General features: G+C 41.6%; 1 protein-coding gene across 2 annotated transcripts in view; it reads right to left on the minus strand.

The window, feature by feature from the left end:
* The window catches only part of anapc1 (anaphase promoting complex subunit 1), a 59017-nt gene that overhangs the window by 20509 nt on the left and 15475 nt on the right, over window positions 1-23033 (minus strand). For both annotated transcript variants that reach the window (XM_084020859.1, XM_084020858.1), the window contains exons 18-37: window positions 21820-21875; window positions 20839-20970; window positions 20673-20747; window positions 19546-19632; window positions 18866-19035; window positions 13627-13718; window positions 12721-12869; window positions 10686-10764; window positions 9874-9910; window positions 8701-8774; window positions 7611-7789; window positions 6484-6570; window positions 6235-6374; window positions 5712-5830; window positions 5435-5565; window positions 4486-4626; window positions 2712-2864; window positions 2419-2500; window positions 1692-1783; window positions 99-233 (exon numbers count right to left, since the gene is read on the minus strand). In XM_084020859.1, coding sequence (XP_083876985.1) covers window positions 99-233; window positions 1692-1783; window positions 2419-2500; window positions 2712-2864; window positions 4486-4626; window positions 5435-5565; window positions 5712-5830; window positions 6235-6374; window positions 6484-6570; window positions 7611-7789; window positions 8701-8774; window positions 9874-9910; window positions 10686-10764; window positions 12721-12869; window positions 13627-13718; window positions 18866-19035; window positions 19546-19632; window positions 20673-20747; window positions 20839-20970; window positions 21820-21875 — 2210 coding nt within the window. The remainder of the gene's footprint in view (window positions 1-98; window positions 234-1691; window positions 1784-2418; window positions 2501-2711; window positions 2865-4485; window positions 4627-5434; window positions 5566-5711; window positions 5831-6234; window positions 6375-6483; window positions 6571-7610; window positions 7790-8700; window positions 8775-9873; window positions 9911-10685; window positions 10765-12720; window positions 12870-13626; window positions 13719-18865; window positions 19036-19545; window positions 19633-20672; window positions 20748-20838; window positions 20971-21819; window positions 21876-23033) is intronic.

Raw genomic sequence — 23033 nt, forward strand, 5'->3', positions numbered from 1 at the left:
CTATTACCCATTATAGTGACGTTTACAGTATGTTATGTATGTTGTGTTATTACATTTAAGATGCCGTTTGATAGAAACAGAAGGATTTGTCCCTCTACCTTGATTTGGTAGCTGGGGGACTTGTGCCGCTCCCGGTTGGCCCCGGCCTGAGCTCTGCGGTGGCCTCCAACCATGTACTGATACAACTGCTCAGGGACGTTCAGGTCCGTCATCCCAATCAGGTTACTGCCATGCTGTGAGGACAGAGAGGGGAGGCCCACAGGACGGGAAGAGAGAAAATGATGAGACAAGAGTGGAGAGAGGAAGTGGTGGAAACATGACGAGGAGAGAGAGTCAGGAGACAGTACAATCATTTATGTATAGAGAAAAGCAGAAGATGATGAAGGATGACGTCAAACAGCAGCAGAAAGTTGTAGGGCAATGTCAGTGAAAGGAGAACGTACGACGGCAGCCATTGAGAGTTAAAAAAAATACAGAGGATTGAGAGGGTAATATTCTCAGAAATATACTCTGAATTTCTAGGGTACAAGTCATAATTTAGAAGAAACTTTGATATTCTCTGAGATTATGAAGTCATAAATCTATGAGAAGAAATTCTGAGCTTCTGAATAATTGACGAACTACAAAAAGACACTGAACAACTAAACTGATCCAGTAAAAGTGCTTGATTTTGTGTCTGTATGTAGGATTTTTCCCCAGCTACCCAAAACTCAAATGAATAGCCATGCTCCTCACAATTAAGTGGCATTTCAATTTAAATGTATAAGGTACACAGGTACATGTTTTATACTTATCCAATCAATCATATTTCCATATGTCTTTTTGTATATAACCTTTTTTTTTGCGTTTCCTTCGGTCGCTGAAGTCCGTGGGTAGCTCTCCCCACCAGCTGGGCCATTAGAATGCATTTGATGTAAATGTCAGTATAAAGTCAGTATACATATATATTGTTACAATTTTATTGTTTTTATTTTGGACGAGGCTGACCTGATCGTGTTAAAAGTGAAGCGATGTGCTTTCTTCTGTTGTTTCTTCAGTTTTTTTCACGTGATTTCAGATCCTTTGAGTTATTTTCTTGCAGATTTGTGAATTTTCCTCCTAAATGTAATTTAACTTTCATATATTAATGAAAATGTCATTTCACTTTAATATTGTCATATAATAGTAATTGCCATTACTCTCATTCCCCGACTCCTTAATTTTTTTTTTTTTTTTTTTTTTATCAAGACTTGCACTAATTCAAGCTCATACGTGAATAGGGAGATGATTGTTAACGTGTGTGAGAGCTTCCTTTTTCTGAGAGCTTATGAACGCACAGAGTCAGTGTGTAAACACCTTTACATGAGGTTTGTTTCCATTGCAGCTAACAGCTGATTTCAGTTTCCATTTCTCAGCCTTATAAACTAGAATAAACTAATGGTCATTGTAGGAGAAAGATTTGGAATCCTCTTAATGTATGATTAAAAGAGCAACTATGTTTGTGTTCTGAAATATGAATGATGAGCATCAGGTCAGCACCAACGATGAGCGATTATACAAGGAGAAACCCAGACAAAAACAGTACTACCAAAATAAATAGAATTGAAATAGAAAACAACTCAATAGTTAAAAAAAAACAGCCCACTTGGAACTTCCAGCAGGTTGAAACAACATGAGGAAGATGTTTTATTGGAGTATTTTTAGTGACGTACCCCCAGACAGACCATCCCCAGAGCCAGTCCAGCAGCCAGTGAATAGGACTCTCTGTCTGTACAGTACTCCATCTCTGGACCAGGAGGACGACCTGAGAGATAACCAGAATGACACCATCAGCTATGAACATGCAAGAAATACATTCAAAATATAAACTAAAGACACGTTTAATCTGGAGATAAGTGTCTCAATCGATTGATTGGGCTCCAAAAGTGTGAAAATGTTTGTTATCCCTCAACCAGATGAGATGTATTGAATTGCTTTGTTTTTATCATCATTTTTTGCCATCATGAGCAAAACAAAAACATAAAATCCTCATATAGAAGCTTGAAAAGTAATTTACTGCCACCAATTTTCTCTCAATCAAAACAGCAGACGTGGTTTGGTGACGTGGTGCTGCAGCGTAGGATCATGGGAGATGTTCGGATGCCTTCAGTGTTCATGGTTAGGGAGGTTTTTAGAACAGATAAAAATGTTCATACTAGACAATGAAAAACTGACAAAAATATTGATATTGGACGGAAAAAAAACATAAAAAAACACAACGCTGACACATGAAGTGATTATCAAATACATTTTCAACCAACAAATTGATTAAGGGCCTGATAGTCGCAGCTCTCAATCATTCAGCACCTCTGACCATATGTAAAATTAATATGTGGACTTTTAATTAAAAAGTTTGAGTCCCCCAGTTGGAAAGCAGAGTTAGTTGTTGTTTGTACACACCTATCTCAGACAGCAAGACTTCAGCATTGTGTCTGTGTCCTGTTCCCTGGTAAACCAGCCCAATGCCAATTACAGCAGCAACCTGCAGAACAGACGGAGAGGAGATTCAATCATTTCATTTGTGAGTGAAAAAATCTATGTGGTGGTTTGCAGATCTTAATGAACACCGACACACTAACAGCCGTGTAATTGCTCATATACTCACTCAATCACTCACAGTTAATCAAATGTCACAGTCCACAATTCATATTTGTCCCCACAGCAGTGATGCAGGTGTGCAGCCTGACTCTCACCTGAACGTTGTGTGGTACGTCCAGCTCAGTGGAGGTGGGCGGGAGGAGGGCAGGGATGTGGATGCTGAGGAGGCGGGTGATGGACATGTCCATGGTGCCCAGTTTGGCTGAAGACACGCCCAGAAGGAGCCCGATGCTGGTCATCTCATGGCCCTGGAGGGGCAAAGGGGACAGGATGGTTTCAACGAGACATTATTGTCTTTAAAGACAATGATCTCTTAAAAGAATAGTTTTCGTCAAATGTACACAGAAATGACATGTGATGCATGACCCTCTGTATTAAATACCTGCTGCACAGATATGAAGTCACCATACGATATTATCACGATACACACGATACGTTATTACGATACGGTATAATCACGATACGATATTATCACGATACGATATCACGATACGAAATTATCACGTTACGATATCACGATACGATCATAATGGGATTTTAAACATTTTGCGATAACATAATGTGATGTATTGCAATTTTTTTTGACTGCAAATAAAGCAGTTTTTAAACATCTGTTTTATCTAATAAGATTAAGCTTCAATAATTTTTATTGCAGCGTAATGTGTTAAGCAGACAGACTGACAAACACTTAAGCTTTGTTTTGACCAAATTCTTGTCAATCTGCTGACTTTACTCGTGACCACACAAAAAAAAACTCAGCACCACCTAGTGGGCTGAAAGAGCAAAATCAAAGGGTTTCATTTGAACATATAGTATGAACAGTTTATATGATAAAATATTGATAGTTGGCATCTGTGTATCAGTACAATATTGCCCCACAAAATACTTTGCTGTATCGCATTAAGTTGAGTTATCTTGCAACTTCTGCATAAGGTTATTTTGGCCAACTAAGTTATTTTAGCATCAACATTAAATCTCTATGATTTTATTAGGCAACAAAGAAAACACATTTGAGACTGGAACATGGAGCATTTAGCAACCAATTTGTCTTACTGAACGAATCTGTTGGGGGACTCAGACGGACGTTAGGTGTAAATATACTGGTATCTTCTCTGCTCCCACTCAGATTTTTTCATGGACGTCAATGTTCCCTGTCCCATCGTACTAACAGTGGATTTTACCACGCGGTTACTCTCATAGAGACATGTCTTAAAATCTTTCACCTGCGCATGAGATTCAGCTCAACAAACAAAAGTTTCCATTCACAAACAAAACTTTTAAATTCACAAGCAAAACGTTTGGGTTTGTAAACAAAAGTATTTGATTCACGTAAATAGATTTATAATCTAATTTATTTTATTTAAAAAATAAAATAGTGTGAAAAGTTTTGCTCTCAAGCCTATTTTGTGTGACTGTTTGAAACAAAAGTAACTGCATTACTATTAAAAATGTGTGTGAGAACTTCCTCACATTTCATTTATAGAGAAATGACTAATAAGGGAAGCTCTTTGAGCTTCATTTCACATCCTGAACTTTACACTGACTTGTTAATGAAGCAAAGAGAAGACTTGGCCTGCAGCATCCTGTTGTGTTTCTCACCTGAAAGTGGGAAGGACTTGTCTCGGTTCAAGGTTCTCAGAGGGCAGAGTTTCACTTTGACTGGCTGCCCGGCTCTGTTTACGTCTCTCGTTTACAGTCATCTCGAGAAACGCGTGTGCAGGTGTGTGTATATAAACTATATTTAAGTTCATATTTGTTGTGCTTTCTTCTCATTCTTTCTGACTGTGTGTTTTTTGGGGTTTTAAATAAAATCGTTGCACAAATAGTGACATGGTTTTCTCCACATGTGCTCCTTCAGTGTGCGTGTACCTTGGTGAGGTAGTCGTGTATGTTGAGGGTGGCCAGCTTGGTGAGGTGTCCGTTGAGGCCCAGAGCCATAAGGAAGCCTGCATACTCATTGGCCAGCTCAGGGCTCTTTGGCTTGTTGTAGGCGATCCAGGCCGAGTCCACCTTAAAAAACGGGTCACATTTATTTGTACAAGAACAAGGAAGCTTTGTTTACTGCAAAAGAACAGGATGTTTACAAAGCAAATTAGTTTATTGAAGTAAAAGCCCAAATTTGACTATTTCTATTCCATTATTCCATCATATACTCTGACCTTAATTACATCATATTTTAATGAGTTTGCCAAAGTGACTGTTAACATGTTGTGAATAATTGTTGAGGTCTTCTTGTACATTTTAGCCCTCAGTCTGTAAATAGCTACTAATAGAATGCTATTCCTGACTGATCAGAATTGAATAAAAGAATCAATATATTTATTGACACTTTCACTGTAAGATTTAATAAAACACGCCACAACGATTGTTAATGTATTATTTTACCAGAAAAAAAAATTTAGTCTTAATAAACAGAAATAAATTGTTAATAAATAATAAATAAATGTTTTAATCCCAGCTGAGCACACTATTCATACAGAGCCTGTGACTGATCCAGACAGATGGGCATGTTTCTATATCATACTATCATTCATTTGAAGACACTGGTGGTCATAATACATGAAACTTGTTAATCAAATTATTTTATTAGAATCTAAAGTTCCTACGGGGAACTTTCATTTGATGATTTACAAATGTTCATATCTATACATTTTTCTTGATTATTATATTTTGGCCTGATTGTAACATTAGAGGAAATCACCCAGTTCTGTTTATTCTGACAACTATAATTATACGCAGCAAATGCAACACAAACCCAGCAGGGCAGTACTGGAGTGAGTAGTGAGCTGCAGGTATGGTAGAAAGTATGCTGACTGACCTGTGAAGCTGGGGCTATTTTAAGTCCAGCAGCTACTCCATTATGGAAGCTGGGCCAGCTGGTCATGTTGGGAGGAACATCAATGTTCCCGCTGTTCAGATCCACCATCGTGTTCCTGGGAGGGGCACGGCCTGAGGGAGATAAATACAATGAAACATATGCGTAAATACAGAACTACAGAGAGCAACAAGCAAAATGCAAAACATGCAATCTGCTTCACTCCTATTGAGTTATCAATTCACTGAGGAATGCATATGAATCCACATGATCCCATCACCTGTCAGGTTGAGTTTGGGGACAGGTAAAGGTTCGGTGGGTACAGGGTGATAGGAGAAGAGGGTGAAGAGGCCACGGCCAACTGGAAGAGCCATGGTCCTCTGACACAACTGCAGGAGTCTGGGGGACAAAAAGAGAGCAGAGGAAACATTACAGACTCAGAAAATGATAAGTGTCAGGTGGTGTAGGGCCCTTAATGATTTGTCCTGTGTGAAACAGAGACAAACTTGAGGACATATTCATTTCAAGGGAGTCCTGTTAAATATGGCCCATTACTAGGTAGCTAGTTATCTGGTCCTTCTCCAGAGTGGCGGGGAGTGAGGTGGAGGGACTGTTAGACCCAGTACTGCTGTTCACCAGCCTGCTGCTCGGCTCATTTTCTGTTATCAGTGTAGCACCAAAGAATGACAGAATTAGCAACCTAGCTAATTAGCCAGCTTTGTAATTTAAAGTCTCGAAACAAAGAAGTTCAAAAGAAACACAACGAGAAGTGAAAAAAGAAAAGTCAGTGAAATGAGACTCACTTGTTCTCTTTCTCCTCTATGTACTCGTGATCAGAAACCTCTGGTAGCTGGACTACACTGACCCGGACTGGCCTGGAGCTCTGCAGGAGCCTCCTGACCTCCTGGACCCTCAGATCCTGACTCCAGATTAGTCCTGTGACCTGGAGGAGAGGACATATCGCATGAAGCCTCGGTATAAACAACAATAAGTTGTCTTCAGAGTGAAAACAGACCAACAGACACAGAGACCATTTTCAATATGTCCGTTACCTCTTGAATAATGTCAGACATCCCGTCTTCCTCCTCATCTGCTTCTGTGGTCACAGGAGGCTCTAAGGACAGACCTGAACTGACAGACTGGACGGACGGACACAGACACACATTATTCCAAACATTCATTTATAAACAGAAAATAATAACAACAATTAGAATGATTTTGTATTATTTTCAAAATGCTTATTCATAATTACATACATGTACAGCTTATTTGTCAGGAAATGAAAAATAAAGAAAGAACTATTCAGTTAGGCAAACAAACAAATCTTTAATTGTGAAAGCAGTTTGGTTTTCAGACATTGGAACACTGAGTAGTTGTTTCTTAATTAGTGTAGATGTTGTGTTTCGAAGCATCCATCCATTGTTTTTTTGTTTTTTTTTAACTTCCGTTTGCCGAACTGTGAAGCGTTCTTTATTAATTTTTCATGAAAAAACAGTACGTCATTTTTTTTTTTAAATAAGAAAGATATAATGTTTTTGCTAACTTTACAATTAAAATCAGTACACCTCCTTAATCTAATTAAAATAATTACAGCAGCGGTTTAAAAACATGTCCATTTCTACATAGAGTTTTCCTGTGGTTTTGCCTTTGACGTAGTGTGTTGGGCAGTGGTTTGTGGCAAGATGAAGTTATGTTTTTGCCACCAATAAAACAATATGCAGTAAGTCGGCCTTCAGCTCTATTTATGACTGTTCCTATAATATTAAACAGTAGGTGTAGTGGTAAATCAATGTTTAACATAAACAGTATTTTTCTCAAAACCCCTTCCAAGTATGACTTCTGATTTGGACAATCACAAAAAATTTGTTTTTGTTGTCCATCCTGTTAACAATCTCTCTAGCAATTTACATGTCTGGTAGAACTCTCTCTTAGTGGGCTACTCCTGGTTTGGACCATAATGTCTTTTGCAACATTTAAAACCTTCTTTAAATATTATTTGTATGCAAAAGCGAAAACATTTTGAAAAAAGTGTTGGGACTTTTGTGAATATTGCAGGGGATGGTGGAAGGTGCATCCTGGTGTTTGTTTCTGATTGGGAAGATTAGGACCTTCATTAAGAGAATCTAAGTATCTAACTCTGGATAAAACAGCTCTGGGAGTTAACTTAGATCACACTCACAGCTTTGCTCTTGGCCAGAGTCATCTTGTGGGCTTGTTTTGTCAGATCCTGTCGCCCAATCAGGAGACATACCTCCTCTGACCAATCAGAACATGGCTGCTCCCGGCAGCGATAGATAGCCTCTCTGATTGGCAGAGCCACACCAAATGGGACGGACTCCAGGTCCTTCAGGGTGAAACCTAATACAGTGAAGGACAGGAATAGCTGTATGATCTCTTCCTAATTCAGAGGCTGCCCTCTTTCAATTTAAAATCATAGGATACAGGTGACATCCACATCCAGTACACATCCACCCCCTTTATCAAATCACAACATTGTACTGTGTAACGACCAGAGGTGGGACCAAGTTGTTGTTGCAAGTAAGTCTCAAGTATGTGCACTCAAGGGCTAAACTTTGAGTTTCGAGTCCTGAAGAAGTCATAATGCCCTCTTCAACAAATGTAATGCCGTATTATTAACAGTAACTAATACGTCCTTCATTGTCCTCTGCTTGGTTTGAAGCATCCAAAGTCAGTGGATCTGGGAAGTTAAATGTCGCCTTGCTGGGAATGAACAGCGTTGAGCCTGGTTTTAGACTACATAATGTAAGCCCAACTCTAGCCCGATGGTCTTGTTGGCTCCGATCTCAACGATGATGAGCGTCTATTTTTAAGATGTTTACAATGTGTCCGTGCGCTCCCCGGTGTTAACACCACTCACCTTGTTGTGAGCTTTTGTACAGTCCCAACTCTACTCTGTTCCTCATAACATGCAGCAGACTTAACGATACTAATAAAGCTTATAATTATGTATCACACATGAGAAGCATTAAAGTGCCGCATAAACTGCTGTCAGTCACCAGAATTTCATTTCCCCACATCGGTCCTGATGATGACGGGTGACAATTTAAACTGACCAATCAGTTTCCTGTCAGTCTGTATAACTTCCTGTTTACTCTGGATCCAGAGGAACCGGAGCAGAACCAAAACGCAATAATAATAATAATGATTCCTTGGTCCACACCTCTGGTACCCAGTGAATGGTGAAACGTCACTTACAAAATGTCTGACTTCACAAACACTCCAGATGATGTAGATGAGATCCATCTTACCTTCTGAGGTGAGCCAGACCACCAGCTGCTCAGCCAGACTCTCACCGGAGAACTTCTCCTTCACACTGCTCCGTCTACATTCAACACACAAACATTTAGTTTCAGTTATGATTTACTGACAAAACCAAACTTTGAATATGAGAGGAGGAAATGTTCCACAGTTCCACAGATCTACAGGCAGCCGTGTTGCACCAAACAACACTGCTATCTAACAACAATGCAAACAATAATGGTTTCAACATTTAAAAAAATAGTGTTGCAAATGTTTGAAGACGACAGAAATACATTAAATACATTTGTTAGACCTCAAAGAAAAACTGTGTGTTTTGGTTTGCAAGAAAACTTCACAGCAGCCGCCTGCTCCAAACACATGGGGGGCAGCATTTCTCCTCGACAGTGTAAGTTTATAGTAAATAGTTATTAATGTGACTGCTGCTGTATATAAGAAGTGGACATACTCATCACGACGTCACCGATTGGTTCGTGGACTACAGTTTTGATGTTTGGAATTTTGTCTGTCGCCATCTTGGAATTTTTGCAATAAGTTTACTGAAGTGACCATATTTGGACTGTGGAGGAGCAACGGGTGGATCCGATTTGGCAGATCAACACCCCAAGCAGAAACCTTACCGGATCTGGATCCATCTGGATTCTGGTGTGAAGCTTTTAACATAGTTAGCTTCATGATTCAAGGTCAACTTTGCAGCTAATCGTTAAAGTCATCTTAGTAGCTAACTTCATTGCTAACGACGGTAGCAACATGTCAATAACAAGGTAGCCCCGCCCACTAAAGCATCCCCTGCTTTATGGTCTATTTAACTCTAAACCACAATGTACTAAATGAGCATCAGGCTGGATTGAAGAAGAGATTGAGACCATAAACATATGTTAACAATGTTTACTGAGATAATGAACCAAGTGAGAATCATCTTCTCATGGACTTCCTTCAATCAAACTTCTTTTTCCAACCAGAAGAGTCGCTTTTGGTAATGAATCAAAATATATGTCATCGCCATACTCGGCATATAGCAAAATGTTAAAAATCACAATAAGAATGTATCGTGGCTAAAGTATCGAGGTGTCTCAGGAATTCACACCCTTATTGTATACAATATACACATGCAAATTAAGTCTGGACAAGAAACTAAAATAAGGAAGCTTTTCTCTGATTACCTTCTGTAGTTTGGATCACTGCAACAGTTCTTCTGGCCTGAGACCGTGGAGGATGAAAGAGATGGCAGGACAAAGAGGTCAATGGTTTCATTCATTCGCTCTCCTTTTATCCGTTACATGTCAAATCAAGCTCATCACATTTCCAAACTGTACAACACTAAACTCAAAAAAACCAAAGCATTGTCAGCCCTTCACTGATTGGTTGTTAACATTTGTGACTGGAAAGATTGAGCTCTTCAACTACGGGTTAAATGAAATTGACATTTTGTACCCGGTGAGTGGAGGACTGCTATTATGTTGGTTTTTTGTTCCATCACTGGAAAATGTTTTATTTTTCAGTGACACTACAAGCAAAAGAAAAAAGAAAAGAAGAAAAAAAAAAAACGATCCACCCACAAAGTCAATGAGCAATTCTGTGTGAAACACCTGCAGCGACAGCTGTCTCCTCCACACGGTATATGTTTACAGGCCAAAACAAATGGAGGAATTCAGGCGACACATACATGCGTCACCGATATTCGCCTTTCTTTGTGTGTTACTGGACCCTGAAGCACGGAGTTATGGGACTGGCAGCGAATAAGAGCTGCTTGTCAATAAAGCCTCACATGCACAAACAGAACACAGTGAAAGGGCTCAGTCGAGATGCAATCAAAGATAAGTCAAACTGTTCTGAAGGGAAGTCACGAGGACACGCACACGCACACGCGCACACGCACACGCGCACACGCACACGCACACACACACACACACACACACACACACACACACACACACACACACACACACACACACACACACACACACACACACACCTGCAGAGAGTTTGGACAGGTACTTTGACACATCTGTCGAAGTGGCGTTTTCATCTCCAAGGATGTAGAGAGCATAACTCTGAGAGAAGAGGAAACACAGAGAGAGATATTAGATAGAAAAACACTTTACATGTGCAAATTATATAAATATGTGAACAAAATAATTTAATACAAAATAGTTCTTCAGTTGACATTCACAAACTTGAATTTGTTGTTTTTTTAATTAAGTTGAGGCCTCTGTGTGAATTAAAGATGATCGGATATCAGTAAGTTTCACTTTTTTAAATAAGGTTCATGAATAAACATCTGATTCGATCGTCACATATTTAAGATTAAGATTTTCTTACTAACATTTCAAATGACAAAAAAACTAAATGTCTGTCAGACAATATAATAATATTTAAGTCAAGAGGCAAGTAGCAATAAGGGGAGGGGAAGCAGACGGCTAGCTCTACTATAATAGCATTACTCTTCTACTGCAGACGCTGGCAGACATTTGGTCACAACATGAACCAGCAGAAACTGTACGGGGCTAAAAACAGAAGCTAGAGCACATGTTGACATACTGTACATGCACACACAGTGTGTCTGTAGTTCTGTTTCTCATACACCATTTATAGTTGTCCTTCATATTTTTATTTTATGATTTTCTTCTATGTATTGTTCTTAATATATCATTGCATTTTCGTCTATTCTATAAGTTAATAATAATAATAATAATAACATATTTATAGTATTTTTTCATATTTTTATTTTATCCGACAGATTTTTATATCATTTTTTTATATTTATATTGTGTTTTTATTTATACATATTTTTTTTGGTAAACTAAATCCTGGACCTGGAGTTTATGTGTAAACTGCTACAAAGTTAAAACCGTCCTCTTGCGGATCCACTCAGTCCTCGAGCAGAGAACTGCTCACACATCACTGCCTAGCTGTCACACATCAACTCATAGGAACGGCTCTCATTAAAAGACTGTCATACTTAGTATCACTACTTATAAAACAGGGCATCGTACCTTTTAACGGCAGGGTATCACAATACTTTTCTCGTATCCGTACACCGTGCCACACTACTGAGGACCGTTTGACGTTCTGATCTGAACTGTCCATCTATATGTTACTCTGTCTCATGGTCTTCATCACATCAGTCATCCTCTAGAAGGACAATGGCAGCTTGACCCGAGTTTTGAGTTTTCGAGAGCCCTTCCTTCGTTGATGAGTGAAGGTTGAATCCATCAGCACATGCATGTACAGGTCTCCACATAATTGCGATTTATGCTCAGAAAAAGAACCAGACATGCTACACAAATACATTATGTGACTGCTGAACTCGTTACCCTCACTGTCTCTGATCTGAGAGCAGCTGGAAAATCAAGTTTACGAAACTCTTCAAAGACAGCCCTCTTAATACCGCATTTTTCTGACTAATCAAATCTGAGGAAAGTCAAGCTGCACGAAATGCTGTACTTATCATTCAATTACTGCTGAAAATTCTCACTTCCTATGTCATGGGAATAAATATGAACATATATTGATTGTGTGAGCTATGTGATTTGGGTGAGTTTGGCTTTCCTATTGTACTGTAAAAATTCTTAGTTTTGTTTATGTTTAAATACAATACAGATTAAAAATAACACAAACAATAAGTCGAGTTGAAGTAGCAACAAACAAATGCTATTGCACGGTGTAAGAGGAGAGGTAGAGATGCTGACTGAGATTACACCGATCAACATGGGAATTCATTGTTATTTAATAGATTTGGGTATATTTAGCATTTTCACCCTGATGGTCTTAATAACTGACTGTTCTACTTCTATGATCCGAATGCTGGATCATAGATGTAGAAAAGCCTCTTTTCGCGCTGTAACGTTAATTTTACCAGAGTCATTTTGACATTAAATTTTCATATCTTCCCAAGTTTATCTTCCTACTTGTTTCGACCTGTGATTTCTGAAGACAATCAAAGAAATGCCAGTTGTGATTTGATTCTCCACATTTAACGGTTGTCAAATTGAAATGTAAGGTCGTACCAGAACCAGCAGCCTGGTCCTGTGACAGATGCCCGGCAGGCTGGGGAAAGGAGGACTCTCCTCCCCTCTCAGACAGCTACTGAGCCAGCTGAGCACACAAGGAGGCTCCGCCCTCAGGAAGGATGGACGCTGCATCTGACCAATTAGAGCTGAGGAGAGAAACGAGGCAAAATATATGTTTTAGAACGCACTTAATAGCACAAAAACACAAAAAACCCTGCAATTAATACAACCGCTGTAAGGCTTGGGACAATCACAACTTTTCTCAACATTTATAAAGCCTTCGTTTGAGGAAATACTCCCTTCAGAGGAAGTCAAATTGGCATGTGCCTTTACGTTGCAGCAATTATATACAGAAGTGGACAGAACAACAGAACAGCCCTGCAGGTAGTTCAAAGAGCATTCGAGTAGATCCTGAAGCATGTACTAATTCAAAAATCGATTTTGAACCACGAAATGTTTTGAATCGAAAATGTATTCAGAATCGATTAATCGTGACGCCAGGAATCGATCGACATGTTCGATTAACATGTTGTTTCATGCAGGCTATATAAAGGTGGATATAATATTGGTAGAAATGATGAGTAACAAAAGTGAAAGTGAATGGTTGTCACATGTTTCCAGTAGTCACAGTTAGTGGGACTGAATAAAAATACGTGATGATCTGTTCATTTTGTCAGTCATGTTGATCAATTGTCTTCTTGAAATTGGAGAATTCAACCAGCTCTCATCATCACTGCTATTTCTGGGTCACTTCACTGAATAAAAGACTATTAAACCACAAAACCCCGGACATATAAAAGAACCACGAGAGCTGTAGTCGTCCTCCATCAGCAGCCTCCTCTACAACAAGTCTGCTCCGTTTCCTGACCTGAGGCCCTTATGAGACTATCAGACGGGTCTTACCCTGGTCTATGACGCAGCTCTCCGTGAAGCCACCTATTAATGTGGGGTAGTCTCTCCAGTACAGATCCACATACTCTTCCAGCTGGAGGTCTCTGCAAACAAAAAGACAAAAGTTATAATAGGAACACTATAATATGTTCCCGTATGGTCTTATACACGAACATAACATGTTAAATCATGTAAGTGGGGTCAGTCGGTGGATTAACTGCTGTAGCTGGAGTTTAGAGTAATCTAGGCTCTCTTCAAAGTAATCTAGGCCCACACACACACACACAATTAAACATAACAACTGTCCCTTTAAGTCTGCATCGCAGCAGGTCTTTCAAAGCGTCCATCTCTGCACCGCTGGACAATAAGTTGCTGCAAGACATTGAAACAAATCTAAAAATGGCTGCACTTTCTCAAAGACCCTCTGTGGCATTTAACTTGTTTTTGTGCATTAATTCGACACCTGCTCCGAGTAATTAACTGCCAGGAGTAATTAACATTCTGCTCCACATCAGATAATCAATCGTTTTTAATCCCCGGGGCCATACTGGGGAAAAAAGTCCTTCATCCCCTCTTCAGCCTCCCTATACTTTCCATCATTCAATTATGTATCTTTTTGTAGGTATTTATAGTCATTTTTTATGTGTTTATTACAAATTAATAATGCAAATCAATAAGGGGGTCCCGGGTTTGATTCCCGGGTTCGGGTTCCTTCTGTGTGGAGTTTGCATGTTCTCCCCGTGTAAGCGTGGGTTCTCTCCGGGTTCTCCGGCTTCCTCCCACAGTCCAAAGACATGCAGGATGGACCTGTCTGTCTCTACATGTCAGCCCTGTGATAGCCCTGTGATAGACTGGTTACCTGTCTGTCTCTACATGTCAGCCCTGTGATAGACTGGTTACCTGTCTGTCTCTACATGTCTCCCTGTGATAGACTGGTTACCTGTCTGTCTCTACATGTCTCCCTGTGATATACTGGTTACCTGTCTGTCTCTACATGTCAGCCCTGTGATAGACTGGTTACCTGTCTGTCTCTACATGTCAGCCCTGTGATAGACTGGTTACCTGTCTGTCTCTACATGTCAGCCCTGTGATAGACTGGTTACCTGTCTGTCTCTACATGTCAGCCCTGTGATAGACTGGTTACCTGTCTGTCTCTACATGTCAGCCCTGTGATAGACTGGTTACCTGTCTGTCTCTACATGTCTCCCTGTGATAGACTGGTTACCTGTCTGTCTCTACATGTCTCCCTGTGATAGGCTGGTTACCTGTCTGTCTCTACATGTCAGCCCTGTGATAGACTGGTTACCTGTCTGTCTCTACATGTCTCCCTGTGATAGACTGGTTACCTGTCTGTCTCTACATGTCTCCCTGTGATAGGCTGGTTACCTGTCTGTCTCTACATGTCTCCCTGTGATAGACTGGTTACCTGTCTGTCTCTACATGTCAGCCCTGTGATAGACTGGTTACCTGTCTGTCTCTACATGTCAGCCCTGTGATAGACTGGTTACCTGTCTGTCTCTACATGTCAGCCCTGTGATAGACTGGTTACCTGTCTGTCTCTACATGTCAGCCCTGTGATAGACTGGTTACCTGTCTGTCTCTACATGTCAGCCCTGTGATAGACTGGTTACCTGTCTGTCTCTACATGTCAGCCCTGTGATAGACTGGTTACCTGTCTGTCTCTACACGTCGGCCCTGTGATAGACTGGTTACCTGTCTGTCTCTACATGTCGGCCCTGTGATAGACTGGTTACCTGTCTGTCTCTACATGTCTCCCTGTGATAGATTGGTTACCTGTCTGTCTCTACATGTCTCCCTGTGATAGACTGGTTACCTGTCTGTCTCTACATGTCTCCCTGTGATAGACTGGTTACCTGTCTGTCTCTACATGTCAGCCCTGTGATAGACTGGTTACCTGTCTGTCTCTACATGTCAGCCCTGTGATAGACTGGTTACCTGTCTGTCTCTACATGTCAGCCCTGTGATAGACTGGTTACCTGTCTGTCTCTACATGTCTCCCTGTGATAGACTGGTTACCTGTCTGTCTCTACATGTCTCCCTGTGATAGACTGGTTACCTGTCTGTCTCTACATGTCAGCCCTGTGATAGACTGGTTACCTGTCTGTCTCTACATGTCAGCCCTGTGATAGACTGGTTACCTGTCTGTCTCTACATGTCAGCCCTGTGATAGACTGGTTACCTGTCTGTCTCTACATGTCAGCCCTGTGATAGACTGGTTACCTGTCTGTCTCTACATGTCGGCCCTGTGATAGACTGGTTACCTGTCTGTCTCTACATGTCAGCCCTGTGATAGACTGGTTACCTGTCTGTCTCTACATGTCTCCCTGTGATAGACTGGTTACCTGTCTGTCTCTACATGTCTCCCTGTGATAGACTGGTTACCTGTCTGTCTCTACATGTCTCCCTGTGATAGACTGGTTACCTGTCTGTCTCTACATGTCTCCCTGTGATAGATTGGTTACCTGTCTGTCTCTACATGTCTCCCTGTGATAGACTGGTTACCTGTCTGTCTCTACATGTCAGCCCTGTGATAGACTGGTTACCTGTCTGTCTCTACATGTCAGCCCTGTGATAGACTGGTTACCTGTCTGTCTCTACATGTCAGCCCTGTGATTGACTGGTTACCTGTCTGTCTCTACATGTCAGCCCTGTGATAGACTGGTTACCTGTCTGTCTCTACATGTCTCCCTGTGATAGACTGGTTACCTGTCTGTCTCTACATGTCTCCCTGTGATAGATTGGTTACCTGTCTGTCTCTACATGTCTCCCTGTGATAGATTGGTTACCTGTCTGTCTCTACATGTCAGCCCTGTGATAGACTGGTTACCTGTCTGTCTCTACATGTCAGCCCTGTGATAGACTGGTTACCTGTCTGTCTCTACATGTCAGCCCTGTGATAGACTGGTTACCTGTCTGTCTCTACATGTCGGCCCTGTGATAGACTGGTTACCTGTCTGTCTCTACATGTCGGCCCTGTGATAGACTGGTTACCTGTCTGTCTCTACATGTCGGCCCTGTGATAGACTGGTTACCTGTCTGTCTCTACATGTTGGCCCTGTGATAGACTGGTTACCTCTCTGTCTCTACACGTTGGCCCTGTGATAGACTGGTTACCTGTCTGTCTCTACACGTTGGCCCTGTGATAGACTGGTTACCTGTCTGTCTCTACACGTTGGCCCTGTGATAGACTGGTTACCTGTCTGTCTCTACATGTTGGCCCTGTGATAGACTGGTTACCTGTCTGTCTCTACATGTTGGCCCTGTGATAGACTGGTTACCTGTCTGTCTCTACACGTTGGCCCTGTGATAGACTGGTTACCTGTCTGTCTCTACACGTTGGCCCTGTGATAGACTGGTTACCTGTCTGTCTCTACATGTCGGCCCTGTGATAGACTGGTTACCTGTCTGTCTCTACATGTTGGCCCTGTGATAGACTGGTTACCTCTCTGTCTCTACACGTTGGCCCTGTGATAGACTGGTTACCTGTCTGTCTCTACACGTTGGCCCTGTGATAGACTGGTTACCTGTCTGTCTCTACACGTTGGCCCTGTGATAGACTGGTTACCTGTCTGTCTCTACATGTCGGCCCTGTGATAGACTGGTTACCTGTCTGTCTCTACATGTCAGCCCTGTGATAGACTGGTTACCTGTCTGTCTCTACATGTTGGCCCTGTGATAGACTGGTTACCTGTCTGTCTCTACATGTCAGCCCTGTGATAGACTGGTTACGTGTCTGTCTCTACATGTCTCCCTGTGATAGATTGGTTACCTGTCTGTCTCTACATGTCTCCCTGTGATAGATTGGTTACCTGTCTGTCTCTACATGTCTCCCTGTGATAGATTGGTTACCTGTCTGTCTCTACATGTCAGCCCTGTGATAGACTGGTTACGTGTCTGTCTCTACATGTCTCCCTGTGATAGATTGGTTACCTGTCTGTCTCTACATGTCTCCCTGTGATAGATTGGTTACCTGTCTGTCTCTACATGTCTCCCTGTGATAGACTGGTTACCTGTCTGTCTCTACATGTCTCCCTGTGATAGACTGGTTACCTGTCTGTCTCTACATGTCTCCCTGTGATAGATTGGTTACCTGTCTGTCTCTACATGTCTCCCTGTGATAGACTGGTTACCTGTCTGTCTCTACATGTCAGCCCTGTGATAGACTGGTTACCTGTCTGTCTCTACATGTCAGCCCTGTGATAGACTGGTTACCTGTCTGTCTCTACATGTTGGCCCTGTGATAGACTGGTTACCTGTCTGTCTCTACATGTCGGCCCTGTGATAGACTGGTTACCTGTCTGTCTCTACATGTTGGCCCTGTGATAGACTGGTTACCTGTCTGTCTCTACATGTTGGCCCTGTGATAGACTGGTTACCTGTCTGTCTCTACATGTTGGCCCCGTGATAGACTGGTTACCTGTCTGTCTCTACATGTTGGCCCTGTGATAGACTGGTTACCTGTCTGTCTCTACATGTTGGCCCTGTGATAGACTGGTTACCTGTCTGTCTCTACATGTTGGCCCTGTGATAGACTGGTTACCTGTCTGTCTCTACATGTTGGCCCTGTGATAGACTGGTTACCTGTCCAGGGTGAACCCTGCCTTCACCCAATGACAGCTGGGATCGGCTCCAGCCCCCCGCGACCCTGAATACAGGATAAGCGGCAGACGATGGATGGACACTAATGGAACTAAAAACTATACTGTACGGTATTAAGTACGCACCTTGTGGGAACATAAGATCAGATTTATTTAAAAAAATATATGTCATCTTAAAAGGATAACAAGAAATTTCTTCCACAAATCTTTGAGATAAATTCCCAAACTCCCCCAAATATGCTAATAAAAACAACGTGGATCTTTATTTAGCCTTACCGGTTGCTCTCGTAAAGCAGAAAGAGTGAAAAAGTGCACCATACTTCACATCAGCCCACATACTAACCAACACAGGCCAATTACTGTGAAGAGCGCTTCACCCTCCCACTTCACCTGCTCTCTTTTTGTCATTGAAGTATATTTTTCAGCACACGTCGCTAAAGAGCCTCGATCACACACGCTTTCATTGGAAACAATGAAAAGTAGACCAGCATCTGTTTGTTGTGATAAATTCTCTGTTTTATAAACTTAAATGTTGAAGCAACATTTCTTGCTTTTTGTTTCACATCCATTGCTTCTGACCATTACAACACGCGCGCGCGCACACACACACACACACACACACACACTCTTACCTGGCCAGCTGCTGCAGCAGACAGACCAGCGATGAGGCTCTGGCTCTCTGCAGCTCATCCAGCTGCAGCTCCTGATAGAGCAGATGGAGGACGTAGAAAAGAGCGGGAATGTGAGGGAAGAGAGGAGCTGAACTGTCCAACTTCATAGATGGACTGGAGGGAGGTGACGCCTAGGACGGCAGACGAAGGAGAGAAGTTAAAATAGCTAGACAAGACAAACGGTGTACATTTACTTTTCCTGAAAGTACTAACAGACCACAGAGTTTCAGTTAGAAGCTACAAGTCCTGAGAGCGGAACACAGAGACTTTAAAAAAGTTCAAACGGGACCAGAAAATAATTTCGATCTCGCCATAGGAATACATGCATCAGAAATTCATATTGAGGTCTCATGTACCGGAAATAGAAAGGCGGGACTTTGCCACTCTATGACCCCAAATGTGCACGAGCATGGTGGTTTACAACATGTCGGATTTGTCAACGCTGCTGTGTGCATGTTTGATGAATACTGATTTAGACGTAAACCCATTGGGCTGTTCACACAGGACGCACAGCGGCTGCCTGCCATCTTCAGCCATCGTTTCCAGATTTGAATGCCGATCTCACAGTAAAATTGACTCAGTGAAAGAAACTGACCAAACGACATGCGGTAAAACCACTCCACCCAGAGGGAGCTACTCACAGTGTCTGTGGTGAGAGTGTTGGTGGAGCAGACAGGTTGGGAGTTGGTCTGCCGCTGGTAATGAGACCCCAGCAAGTAGTCCAGGTCCTGCAGGGAGAGGGGATGAGATCAGAGGCGGAGGGACAAAAAGGCAGCAAAACAAGTGTAACATTCAGAATGTTGGATTGTTGTTTACAGAAGGGAAAACTACAATGTGTTATAAAGGGGATAACTTACAGCAAGCAGGTTATTTATGAAGAACAAACCCCCACAGCTGCGGGTCAGAGTCCCAAATCACTCTGAAGGGGTTCAATTCGCAATAATGACCCGCTCTCTACATCAGCCAACTTAACAACCAGCTACTTAATGAAAATATGTTATTGATTAAAGATTATTTCATTGATTTAAACATGATTTCATTGATTTAATTATTTGTTTATTATTATTAAAAGATGATTTAATTGAAAATCTTAGATCAGAACTCCGTCTAGAGCTACGGCCTTTTACTCACAGCAGCAACCTGCTTTAAAGAAACGACGGACCTTAGTCATGATTGACCAATCACAAACGAGTATTCAACAAATTTGTGTAATTAATTATATTAATTGTGGCTGCAAAAGCATCACCACATCTTCAGGTTAATGTGGTTCATGGATTTCCTCCAGCTGACAGATGTTTGTAAGAACCACACACACAGATGACTTAACAACCCTCTTACTTTCAGAGCTCTCTTTTGGTCATATAGATGTATTTGTCTTAAACAGCATCCATCCTTTTTTCTTTATAGTTCAGCTCCTGGCTGCGTGTTTTCCTTGGAATAAAATAACTTTTTATTACCAAATTGAACTGATTTTATGTTGCTTGTTGGGTCCTAACAAATGCCAACAACACCACAAAGTCACTTTGAATTATAATAAATAATTATTTTTATTTTCAGGATTTCCCCAAACTTTCAGAGATAAAGTACTTTTTCATCCCTATTGGGCCTGGAAATCGTTATGTTCTAATAAAACATGTAACAATTAAGAGCATCTATAGACGTTGAGATAATAAGCACCAGATAACAATATTAATAATAACAATCCAATAATACAGTATATTGATAATAATAAAGTCTATAATAAGACAATACAATTCATCACACACACCTCTTCAGAGCCGCCATCAGAGGGACGAGCCTTCTTAGCTGCAATCACCGGAGAGAGAGGCACTTCAAAATGCAGCTGCGGGATGAGGGGGAGGGCCGAGAGGAAGGTCAATACATGTGAATTAGAGGTCGACGTTAAAATAGGAACACTTGTGGAGCTGACTCACGTTCCGCGTCCATGCCAGGCGCTCCGTGTTGTAGCCCATCAGTGTCATGAAGCAGGTGACAAACAGGTTCCACTCTGCATGTGCACTGGGACCACCGGGGGCGTTGTAGATGTTGTACCACTTCACCAAAACCTGCGGAACAATGGTTTGCACACAATTCATTAAATTAGACAACTTGAAATTAATGGCTTCAAGTAATCGGCAAAGAAAATGCTAATATCCATTTTAATGTATGTTATTCTAAATAAAAACAATGAGAGTTGTGAAGCATGTTGGCACAATGGTTGTGACATTGCTTCTCCGAACATGTAAAGGTATGCCAGCTACGGCTCCTCAATTATTCACATATCAATCACGATGTTGGCTTCCCACAATTAAATGAACATCATCCACTGTTGACATTAAGACGCTCCACTCATATTTTAAGAAGCGCTTGATTTGGTGCGCAGAGGAGCTTTCTGAGCAGCCAGCCATCCGGTGATCAAGATGTTTGGTAGTCATGTTTACACTGCAGTCCAGTGTAGAAGAGTTATAATCTAAGTTTAAATCTTATAATCTAAGTCTTATTTTGATGCAAAGATGTGTTCATTTGCAGACACATAGCACAACATGGAAGTGACAGCAGTGCTCTGTTTTTATTTTAAGCTACAAAGAGTAGTTTTTTGTTGATTTTGGCGGTCCCCGTGGACAAAAGCGGTCGGGTTTCTGTGCACCAGATTCCCAGAAAACCTCTGATTCTACTGCAGCAGGGTCTGACAGTCTGCTAGAGTCCTGGTGCTCGTTTCCTTTGCCTCCCTTCCCTCTAGCGGGCTCAGCGATATGGCCTGGTCTTCCAGCAGCGTGCCGTTGGCTCCCAGCACAGATAATCATGATAAATAATAACAACCTCAAATTTGATCAAAATAAAATTTGATAAAAATGCCATAGAAGTCCATAGAATGATGCATGTGACCTGACGTGGTTTCTTTTTGCAGTACAAACCTTCATGGCAGCTTCCTTGGGCAGGATGAAACGAATGGCTTGAAGGCATTTCCTCACTGAAATAAATGAGAGGACAAATGGGTGAGAAAATGTGAAAATGGAGAAAATACCAGATGCAAGCTGAAGAGCTATAACGGTGTTGTCTCCTTTCTTTGCAAGAATAAACTAAATAAACTCTTGACAATAACTTTTAACAGCACAGAGCTGGAGAAGGTTGAGATTTTATCTTTTCAATCATCAACTTAAAAAATGTTATCTCCTGCTGCCTATCCTGTTTCACTCAGAGATACGTCGCTGTGTGGAAGATACTCTGGAAATGACGGGGGTTTTATCTGACGGTGGAAGCATTTTCACCGTCAGCTTTGGAAAAAAATAACCGTTTTTCCCCCCCTGATCTGGATCCTGTTTTTGGCCTCTTGTACTTAACACGAGAAAACAAAAGAAGGAAATTAAAGAAGAACCACCGATACAGCAGTAATTAGTGTTAGTGTGTATCCTAATCAACGTCACCAGGCGATCCTAATTGGACATCCAGTGTGGGAAAGGTCAGGGAGGAGGTGGATAAATGCCATTTCATTAGAGGGAGAAAGCTTCGTCTGTAGATCGATTACTAAATAATGGGGAGCAGCACTTGGCTAAGACACAGGGGTAGAGTTATGCACATTAGTGACGCTGAAGGCTTTAGAAGAAAGAAAAAGGAGAGATTACTAAAGGTGAAGGTTCGTGGTCAGAGCAGTAATGACATCTGAGCAGATCCAGGGAGCCATTGAGATACACTCAAAAGTCAAATATGTGGTATGGGTACTGCATATCAATTATTCCTGAGTACTCGGTCATCAGCTACTTCTTGCTATGGAGAGACCAGCATCCATCCATCCATTTTCTACCGCTTATCCTGTATTTTAGGGTCGCGGGGGGGCTGGAGCCAATCCCAGCTGTCATTGGGCGAAGGCAGGGTACACCCTGGACAGGCCGCCAGTCTATCACAGGGCCGACATGTAGAGACAGACAACCATTCACTCTCACATTCACACCTACGGGCAATTTAGAGTCACCAATTAACCTATCCCCATCCTGCATGTCTTTGGACTGTGGGAGGAAGCCGGAGAACCCGGAGAGAACCCACGCTTACACGGGGAGAACATACAAACTCCACACAGAAGGAACCCGGGCCGACGGAGAGACCAGCATAAAACACAAAAATGCATTTATTT

This window comes from Eutrigla gurnardus, assembly GCF_963514095.1.
Source record: "Eutrigla gurnardus genome assembly, chromosome: 11".
Taxonomy (NCBI): domain Eukaryota; kingdom Metazoa; phylum Chordata; class Actinopteri; order Perciformes; family Triglidae; genus Eutrigla; species Eutrigla gurnardus.